The sequence below is a fragment of the Centruroides vittatus genome, unplaced genomic scaffold (genome assembly GCF_030686945.1).
Source record: "Centruroides vittatus isolate TY-2023 unplaced genomic scaffold, ASM3068694v2 contig_6, whole genome shotgun sequence".
Classification (NCBI taxonomy): Eukaryota; Metazoa; Arthropoda; class Arachnida; order Scorpiones; family Buthidae; genus Centruroides; species Centruroides vittatus.
The window spans coordinates 52,052-62,997 of NW_027122364.1; the positions used below are offsets into that span (position 1 = coordinate 52,052).

The 10,946-nt window shown below is 34.4% G+C and overlaps 2 protein-coding genes across 2 annotated transcripts; one reads left to right on the forward strand and one right to left on the reverse strand.

Annotated features, from left to right (window-relative positions):
- Positions 1-295: 295 nt before the first annotated feature.
- LOC136979238 (patched domain-containing protein 3-like) lies at positions 296-1,291 on the forward strand. The gene has a single exon (XM_067275180.1). The coding sequence runs from the start codon at positions 296-298 to the stop codon at positions 1,289-1,291; it is 996 nt and encodes a 331-aa protein (XP_067131281.1).
- Positions 1,292-9,264: 7,973 nt separating this feature from the next.
- Positions 9,265-10,562, reverse strand: LOC136979244 (U1-hexatoxin-Iw1e-like). The gene is made up of 4 exons (XM_067275188.1): positions 10,475-10,562; positions 9,819-9,918; positions 9,564-9,673; positions 9,265-9,486 (listed from the first exon to the last, which is right to left on the reverse strand). Exons 1-4 carry the CDS (start codon positions 10,520-10,522, stop codon positions 9,406-9,408), a joined length of 339 nt encoding a protein of 112 aa, XP_067131289.1. The 5' UTR covers positions 10,523-10,562; the 3' UTR covers positions 9,265-9,405.
- Between the last annotated feature and the right edge of the window lie 384 nt (positions 10,563-10,946).

Sequence of the window (10,946 nt, forward strand, 5' to 3'; positions counted from 1 at the left end):
ACGATAAATTAAATATAGGTTTATTACAATTTTACAAATATATTTAATTTATACTTTTTCTATTGAAGAAAGAAAAACATCAAAGATCGAAAAAATTCTAAAAGTCATCAAGAAAATGAAAAAATTCCCCGAAAAATTGGGTGGTTTTTTGAGTCATAACATTATAAAAGTATTAATAATATTTTCATTCACTTGTCTATTAGCAGGAGCAATTTATAATATTAATTCCATAAAACAAGGAATGGATTATACTAATGTTTTTCCATTCCATTCTTATGGTGAGAAATGTATGAAAATGCATTATCAATATTTTACCGATTATCTTCAGAGAGTAATGCTAGTGTTTAATGCAACTCTAGATTATTCAAATGCAACCGTTCAAATTGATATAGAAAACATTTTAAAAACATTCGAAAGTGCTCCCTTCACGACTGGACCCAATTATACTGAATGTTGGTTGAGAGAATATTTGTCTTATATTCGTGATTCTAGAATAAATTACTTGATTAAAGATTTTGATGTAAACACAACGCAGGGATTTCTAGAAGGACTAAAAAAAGTGTTTTTAAAATTTCACAATGGAATATTTGAAAGTGATATCGTGTGGAATAAGGAACGTGATCAAATTATAGCATCGAGATGTTTGTTTGCATATCGCAACGTCAGAAGCGGAAGTGATGAAAAATTTTTATTAGAAGAATTACGTAAAATTGCAGCTGACAGCAAATATGATGTGTTTGTTTATAACTTCTGGTTTGTATTCTACGATCAGTATTTAAATATGCCTGTAATGTACTTAAAAGCCGTAGGAATTGCTGTTTTGTCGGTATTTGTAATATTTCTTTTATTTATTTCTGACATACCTTACAGTATTGTTGTTTTATTTACTGTTATTTGTATTCAAGTGCAAACTTTGGGTTACGGAAGTGCATGGAATATGGGTTTAGATCTAATTTCTGTGATGTTTTTAATAATGAGCGCGGGATTTTGTGTTGATTACTCGGTGCACATTGCTCACGCTTACAAAAATTGCAAAGAAACAGATCCTAGTGAGAAAATAAAAGCATCCTTGCAATGCATAGGATATCCGATTGTTCAAGGATGTTTATCTACTCTCATGAGAGCAATACTTTGTATTTTCGGACCGTCTTATTTGTTTATTGTATTTTTTAAGGTAATTGTTTTAGTTGTGATATTCTCAGTGTTTAACGGTTTAATTGTATTACCCATTCCTCTTAGTATCGTCGATTCCGTTCATATTCCTTGGAAGAAGCAAATTAATATTGTCTGATCACTTTGGATATATTATTGCTGTTTCTATTATTGAATTGTTGAAAATATTTGTATATGAAGTTAAAATTTATGGTAGTTAATCACATGTACTGTACTTAATACTAATATAATTACTCAATTTAACATTGCAATTTAATAATTCTGTATATCTTTATCATTGTGTAGAATTGAATAACTTGGCAACATTTTGAATAAATAAGGACGACCAGTTTTGAAATTCCATTTATAAATTTATCGTATGTTTAAGTACAGTTGAGTGCTTTAGATCTTCGCATGTTCAAGTCGAATTTTAGACCAAACCGAAGACATTTACAACAATTATTGTGTTTAGTAAACTGAAAAGTTTTTCTAACATAATTTGCTTGTAAGCAGTTAACATTTTATAAGTGAATTTTAATTGGTCAAATTTTAATTCATACTCTATATTGTTTAATTTACCAATGCTTCATTGTACTGTATTTAAAAATTATGAAATAAGTACTAATTTTAATGCAACAAAAAATGTACAATTCAGTGCTTTAATCTTCGATTTAATTTTCTTGAAATTACCAAAACTACAAAATATGTTAGGTATTTTCGAAAGAAGTTGTAAGCAGAGTTTTAAATCTGCTACTCATTAGCAATCCTCCCCATTAACTTCACATCTGCGATTGTCGAGAATTCGGAGAACTGAGGGGTCACGAAGAAAAACGAAGAGCTTGGTCAGGGGATAGAAAAGAGAAAGGTCACCACCTTTCAGACTGGACATATGTGGAAGGGACGTTGAATTCATCTGTGCTTGTGATTGCCTTTCAGTTTAGTTCAATTGTTGTGTTATAAAAATTTGTAATATTACAAATTGGCTCATTCGACAGGATTTCAGTACACAGCTGTATTTATATTTTTAGTAATACAGTATAATAATAAAATAATGGCATTTTTAAAGTTTTAATTTAGAGTAAAAAGTTTTCGAAAATTATATACCGGTTCTAAAATATACTTTAGAAAAATATGGCTTTAAGATTGAAACTCATTCGTTTTTGTCATTTAATCTTCGTATAAGTACATAATAAAAAATCTGCTCTACAAAAATATTTTGAGGTAAGAATCGTTAAATTTGCATAGACCTTAGAGATTTTTCGGGAGTTCCTGTTATTAATCTAAAATATACTCAGCAACATTAATCGGAAATTCTAATTTATTATTTTTAAACATTCTAGACAGGTCCTCTCGTGCACTTTTTCCAGCAGTAGCAATTGTCATAATTACAAGTTATTAATATTTAAATTATAATTTAGGTAATTATTTAAAAATTAATAAACTGCTAGAGATTATTTTATAGTGAATATTTAGTTAATTAATATATATATACACTAGCAGATGAGCATGGCGTTGCTCGAGCAAAAAGTAACAGTAGCAAAGATTAAGTTTATTAGATTATAGCCGATTTTACCCGTTTTCACCGGGTGCAAGAATTAGGCCCCCTCTTCCGAGACTAATTAGAGAATTTTTAGATGGGTCTAAAATATGTGGTTATAATTAAAGCTGCCCTACTCAGACCTGTCTAGAGCCCGTTCTCGTCGACGTATTTTGATTAAACTTGGTATATATGTTATATGGGCCATGAGAAAAGGAAAATTCAAAAAAATACTTAGTTCGAATTTTTACCACTAGGTTAAAAAATGGCGCATGAATAACAAGAAACACAAAACGAAAATACGCAAAAGGTTTTTATTCACAACATTTGCTCAATGTGCAATCCATTTGCATCAATTACATGTTCAAAACGCCTTGCAACCCCGTATGTTCGATTTTCCACAAAAAAGTTGCATCTAAAACAGTACAATAGAATCCGAGTTCTTCAGGAAAATTCTTAACCGTCTCCTTCTCCCCGCAAGGAGGAATTTCCACAAATTCCTTCTTAGTGTACATTTCATGACGTACCCTAACTGTGTACCAAATTTCAACTTTCAACTCCTAACCGTATGGGCTCTGGCTTATTATTATGTTGGGTTTAGTGGGTTATACTCAGTTGACACCGGTGACTGTGTACTATGCCGGACCAAAGTCAAGGCATAGCAACCAAACCAAAACTAAAATTAAATAAGTGTATCAGTGTCTGTATTCAGGAATTTCCTAACAATGTGGCATGTATTCAATATAGTGGCCTTCTGTAGTATGATGTATGTATTTCTATTCAATTGTAATGTTTCCAGGATTTTGTGTAGTTTGTGTGGTATGACACTTGTACAGGAGAGAATGACAGGTACAATAATCACTCTATCCATCCTCCACAGATGCCTTATTTCCTGGGCGAGTTCTGTGTACTTGCTATTTTTTTCAGTGCATGAATTTTGTATATTGTGAGTGTTTGGAATGGCTATGTCTATAATGTATGTGATTTTACTGTCTTTGTCAATGAGTGTGATGTCTGGTCTGTCGTGGTAAATTGTTTTATCTGTGATTATGGCTCTGTCGTAATACATTTTGTGCGTGTTGTTTTCCAATACTGTCTGGAATGTATGTACTTGTAGTATAGCTCGTGGATGTCTAATAATTTGTGTTTCTTTGCAAGCTCTTGGTGTATTATATTTGCTGATTGATTATGTCTGCGTAGATAATCTGTCTGTGCCAAGAGCTTGCAACCAGAAGTGATGTGTTGTATAGTTTCTGGCATGACATGACATTTTCTGCATGTGTCATTTGTGAGTGTTGTATCTTTGAGTATGTGTTTTCAGTTAATGTTACCCTAGGTTCCGAGATGGAGACAGGGGAATTTTTTCCCTACGTTGGAGACTGCGACGGGGAAAAAATTTTTCCCTCGATTCAAGATGGCCGCGTTTCCGGCCGCCATCTTGAATTTCTGTGCAGACTCCGCGGACGTTAACCGAAATAACCGAAAGAAAAAAAAAATTTTTTTACTCACTTTTCGATGGTGGTTGCCTACTTTTTCCTACTTTTTTCCCCTTTCCGATCCATTCTTTTTTCGGTTTTGCCAGCTTGGATACTTTCCTTTTCTCTTGGTGCGGCTCTTTTCTTCCCTGTTCTTTTTCGATTCGGCTGCTCTTTTATTGGTCGAGTGGCGTTTCCCTGTGTTCGATTTATTACTACTTGGCCATATAAACGACAGAATGCAACCCCAAGAAATGTGGCCTAATTTACTTTTAAATGTTCCTTCAAAGGCAGAAGTCTTCGTTCCGCACTTACTACATCGCAAGAAACAGCTTTCTCTATTACTCCGATGATATAATTTGCATTTAGAATCGCACGGAATGCAAACGGACTTGGTCGGCTGTATGCCTATTTTACAGCAAATTTCGGTAATTTCAATGCGTTATCGATACGGGGAGGCAAACATAGCTCCAAAAAGTCGTCTTCCATTGACTTGTAGAAATCACGGGTGGTGCAACTCGACCGAAATTCGTCGTTGAAACTCAAATCGGCAAAACTACTCATTATCGAATAATCGGCAATAAACTAAACGCGGGGAGGTGGTGAGGAAAAAAAATGAAATATCGTAACCAGAAAAAAACCACAGCAATTATTCCAATACGCAATTCGTCGCAACACTGCAGTAAACGATTCCAACTGGAAACTAGTCGATTTGCATAAAATTGCATTGAAATGAACAAAAACACGTCACAGATCGAGCATTTGCATATTCGTTCGTAACACCACTACGAATTTCCCGCCGATATTACTCTCGCACGACGTCACGAAAAGGCTCCCTCTACCGTCGCAAATTTACACACGACCGTCGCCGTTTCGAGGTTAGAGGATACTCGGCAACGTCGAACTCGGGGTTGAAACCGAACGGGGAAAAATTCTCAACGGCGTCGACGTCACGACTCTACGGAAAAAATTTTTCCCCGCCGCAGTCGCCAAGATAGGGAAAAATTCCCACTGCCGCCATCTCGGAACCTAAGGTAACATTAACCGTGTTTTCTGTAGTTTTTAGTATTTATGACCTGATCCTGTATGGCAATCATGAATCCTTCCGTCTCCCCAAAGAGGCATCCCCGTGCTAACCAGCTGTTTGACGCAGTTTTGTCAACAAAATCCTGGACCAGATCATAAGGATGCCTGCCATGGAGTGCCTTTCGAGCCCACGATTGCTTAATGGTGTCTATGCTTTTTATATGTTGTGTTGTGTCCATATGATGTGAGTGTAAGTTTAATGGTGTGTTGTTCAAGTCTGCTAGAGTTACTGCTTTATGTAATTGTGATGTTTCTTGTTTTTTGTAGAAAAACTCTCGCAGTGACTGTATTTGTTTGTAGTGAAGGTTAACTATGTCAATCAGGCCACGTCCGCCATCTTTACGTGGAAGGGTTAATCTTTCTGTGGCGGATTTAGGATGATGTTGTTTATGCTTAGTAAGTGTTGTTCTTGTTTTCCTTTGGAGTTGCTCAAGATCAGTGTGAGTCCAATGTATAACTCCAAAAGAATATGTGAGTACTGGGATGACATATGTGTTTATTGCTTTAACTGTGTGTTTTGCATTTAACTGTGTTCTGAGAATAGCATTTAACCTACTTTGGTATTCTTTAATTAATCTTTGCTTTATTTGTGTATGTTCTGTTAGTTTGGCCTGTTGGAATCCTAAATACTTGTAGAACTCGCCCTCTTCCATGGATTCAATAACGTCTCCATTTCCAAGCGCAAAATCTTCTTTCTTCAGGATTCCTTTTTCTATGTGAAGTGTTTTGCATTTATCTAGGCCAAATTCCATTTGTATGTCCTTGGTGTATGAATGTGTGATTTGTAGGAGTTGATAAAGTTGTTTTTGTGTGGATGCATAAAGTTTTATGTCATCCAATGTACATGAGATGTGACAGTGTATACTGTGTTGTTTTTTTCGTATCTGATATTGTAGCCATATTGCGTGTTGTTTAACATGTTGGATAATGGGTTCAAGGCTAAGCAGAACCAGAGAGGACTCAAGGAATCTCCTTGAAAAATTCCTCGCCTAATAAAAATTTGGTTTGTTTGTATAGAAGTGTTACTAATCCTGAGATGTAGTGTTCTCCAGTGCTGCATAGTGTTTTGAAAGAATGCAATGAGTGATGGATGTATTTTGTACATGTGTAGAATATGTAGCAGCCAACTGTGTGGAACACTGTCAAATGCTTTTCTGTAGTCTATATATGCCATGTGTATGTTTCTGTGTTGTTTGTGTGCTTGCCGTAGAATGACTGAATCTATGAGTAACTGTTCTTTGCATCCCCTGTGATTTCTACGGCAACCTTTTTGTTGTTCCGTTAGAATGTCGTGTTCTTCAACATGTTTGTATATTTTGTTTGCGATACAGGATGTCAATAATTTGTAGAGTGTTGGAAGACATGTAATTGGTCTGTATTGTGTGGGGTCTGTGGTATTGTTGTTTTTAGGTTTCATGTAGGTGATGCCCTGAGTAAGAAAATTTGGCATGTCTTGTGGATTGATGATGATGTGTGTTAGATGTTTAGCTAGTTCCTGGTGCAGTGATGTAAACTTTTTGTACCAGAAATTGTGAATGTTGTCTACACCAGGTGTCTTCCAGTTGTGTGTTCTGTTAACAGTGTATTGGAAATCATGTATGTTTATTTCAGCACAGGGCATAGTTGGTATGTTGTGCAAGTTTCTGTTCTCCTCCTCGATCCAGCCTGCATCAGCATTGTGCGTGACAGCACTGGACCAAAGAGAAGACCAATATGTTGTGAGTTCTTCTTCTGTTGGTGTGCCACTGTGCTGTGTATCAGTGTTTGCTTTGTTATTAATTTGTCTGTAAAAGAGTTTTTCATTGTTTGTAAATAATTTATTTTGTTGTTTTCGTAGTGTACATGTTTTGTATCGTTTGAGTCTACGTGCTTTGGCAGCAAGTTTTTGTTTTAGTGTATCAATGTATTCTGTAATGTGTGTGTTGTGATGTTCATGTTTTGTATGTGTTTTTATTTTCTTGAAAATGTTTTTGAGCTGTTTCCTTAATTTGGGTGTTATGTTGCTTTTAGTGTATTGTGTCAGCCTGCCTAATTGCTGTCTAATGTCATTTATTTGTGTTTCTATTCTTCTCTGCCAGGCAGGCTTGTGATAGTATTGTGTTTTCTGTGTATTTGTCTGTGACTGTACTTTCAGTCCATGGTGTGTCACTACTGTGACTGCCCCAGCATAAACTAATGTATGAATGTCTGCGAGTGTAGAAATTGAATGAATGTAGTGTGGTATTAAGTGAGTGTTTACATAATTTAGTGTTTTTCCTACTTCCTTTGACGTGTTGAATTTTGGTATTCGTGGTCGTTGTGTGGGATCTGTGCCTGTATATTTAGTGAGTGTTTCCTGAAATATAAGTGAGAGCGTATTAACTAAATCCATGTCTATGTTATCAGTGATGGACGAGGAAGTGTCTGTAGTATCATTAGTGGTAATTGTTGTATGTGTGTTATTATCAATGCTTGTTGCTGGATTATCCTGACAGGTTACATGATCTTCATTAATGTTAGATGTTTCTGTCTGTTGATGTATTTGATCAGCAACCTGTTGTTGATAAGTTCAAGTGTTGTTTGTGAGATAAGGTTGTTGTGTATAATTGTTCTTTTTTGATCAACAACCCTTTGTTCGGTAACAGTGAGGGGAGGATATTGTTGTGTGAATTTATGGTGTAGTTGTTGTCTGTATGCTGTCATGTTTGTTTCGAGTTTTGTGATCGTGTAATAAGTACGGATGATAAACTCGTTCATTTCTACTGTCCATTTCATCCGTTGGCGTGGTTTTCCAGCCTTTGTGGTCTGTGGATGCATTGCCACAGAAACACCAAGGCTGTGTTGGTTCCTCACATCTGTTGAGGGCATTGCAGTAGCCATGCTTGGGCCGGTGCTGCTTTCGCCACCGGTAACCAGGGGAGACTGTGGCCTATTTTTCGAACGTGAGCCTCTGCCTAACCCACGAACGCGGACCTTGTTAACCCGGGCGACGTCCGAGCCGGTATCACACTTTGATCTGGTTATTACCATAATAAATATCTCCACAGAATGTGGGTGTGGTCACTCTTAGCTTCATTTCTCCCCATAGACCTTACTGGCATGGGTGTCCCTACCAGGAGCTTGTGCTCCAGCCTGCATTACCCTATGGATCAGTAAAATTACTGGGCTCTCCACCACGACCAGGTGGTGACCACGGCAGAGTTATTATTATTATCATCACCATCAACTCGTCTCGATTATATATATAGAAAAAAGCTGTTAAGTGGAGTATCAGTTTTTTTACGGTAATTCTGAAATAAGATTAGGCCTAATCTTATTTCAGAATTACCGTATCATCCACTCTCACAAGCCCCACATAGGCCTATGTGGGGCTTGTGAGAGTGGATGATGATTATTCAAATGAAATTTTCTCTGTTCCTATAAGCTGCAAAGTAAATAATTTCATTTTCTATGTGTTTTATAAAAATATATGTTTGCTAACAGAAAAGTTTAAGTAAATTTTAGAATCTGAAAATAAGAAAAAGTTAAATGTGACAAATGTAGCAAGTGTTTTGCTTTGTACACATACGCTTATAGAATGTTATGAGTCTTTTTTTTTTATATTATTTTTGGACTTATGGCGTGTCAAAATACAATAACCTTGAGGACAAATTATGACTTATTTTTCAATAGTTCCAATGTGTAACAGTTCATTTATAAGAAGCAGAATTTCTATTTTTCTGCTATTATATGTGATGTTTAGCACCTTGTGGGCATTAAGAAATCCTTTTATCATAACCCATCATGTATTCAGCCAAATCCAAAATGGGATGGCCGCTCGTAAGGGATAGAGTCTGACAGAGAGAGAACAACTATCCTCCAAATTCCTCTGCTCTTCCCATCGATTTCGAGTTCCTGCACCTTCCGACAAAATCGATTGTATTAGTTCATCCTTCCTCCACTTAAGCGGATGAAGAAGAGGATATTAAAGAAGTGCTGATATCATCGCGAATCGTGAAAAATAAATTATTTTATTAAAAATATTACTGTATTTTTTAAACTTATTTTATTCTTATTTTAAATTATTTCATTATTTATCTACAGTTTTTTAATACGCGTCATGAGTCATGAAATCATAAAAAAATTTTTAATTAATGTTAAGATTTCATCATAAGAAACATTAGTACTGAATGTTTTTTATAATTTTAAATTAATAGCACCATTTTTAATCGGTTTGGCATTTGGATGTGCGCATGTAGCATTGACATATTGTACTTTCTGAAATAAAATATTAAAATAAAAATGTTATATATTAAATAAACTTTTTTAACAATAGCGAAATTTTTAAAACATACTCCATTTTTACGTCTAATTTCTTCCGGTACGCATTTTAATCCTTCTATGCAAGGACAAAAATATATATGTCTTTCGTCTTCTAAAGATGAAAACGGCAAACACAAGTCGCCTATTAAAAAATTGAAGTTTTGTATATATTCATTATGATTCGTTTATGCTTTCACGTTATCGGACACTGAGAATAATTTGTATGCCAGTGTTAATAAAATATAATATATAATATAAAAGATAAAAAACTAGTTTATTCTACAAACCTAGTTTTCCATACGTATGACAGACTCCTCCCCAGTACGTAGAAATACAACACCTTCCCTCCCCACAATCTTTATCCTCCCTGCATTCACTATTTGCTTCCTACAAATAATAAATAGATAAATTGTCATAGCGTAACCAATAAATAGAATTAACTTTAATCAATTCAATTTTGATTTTAATTAAGTATAATTTCGTTTAAACTCCATTATGTTCACAAAGAAATATTTTATACAATATCTTATACGAAAACAAACTGAAAATAATATACACTGCTAGCCATTAAAATTGCTACACTGTGAAGGCTGCACGCAACAAACGCAAAATTTGCGTGAAAGGTACTATACAGTACATGCTGGGTGCTCTGTACCTCAAGATTACCTTTCAATTTAATCACGTCCGTTACACTTTATGTGTACAATAAACATGATTCTGCTATTTACTTTCCTTCCTGGTGTAACAATTTTAATGGCCAGCAGTGTACATGAAATTGACCTTTCAGCCATTGATCACAGCCATTATTAAGTTTAATTTAATGTGTTTTACCATAATGCAAAATAATTAAAATGAATTATGGTAATTTAAAAATATCGGCAAGCGATTATAGTAAAAATTCTCGAAAATATTCGAATTATATATATATAATTGAAGTTCTCACCTGTGATGGAAACAAAATGATGAATAACAATAGGAATAAATAGAACATAATAGTTTATTAATTTTATCTCAATTTTTTTCTCCTCTTTTATATTTCATCTCCTGGGATTTTCCCAGATGACACGTCTAAAATATCTTTTGTAATGCGATAAGCATTTACAAATTGTTCTTTCGAGATTAAAAACTATGATTATTAACGTTTTAAATGCTTTTATTTGATATATTTTGTGTAAGACTTGTTAGAACAACGGATAATTAAGTATTAAATTATCTTAAAATTAAAATTTTATGTTACTGTTTAATATATTATATAATCTGTATTAACGAAAAAATAAATTAACGTATAGAATAATGAAATATCCAAGATAATTACTGAGTTCATTTTAAATTTTATCTACAATAAATAGCAGATGTTTTGATCAAATTATAACTTTAGTTTGCATTAAGAGATAAATTTATGCAAAATATATTTG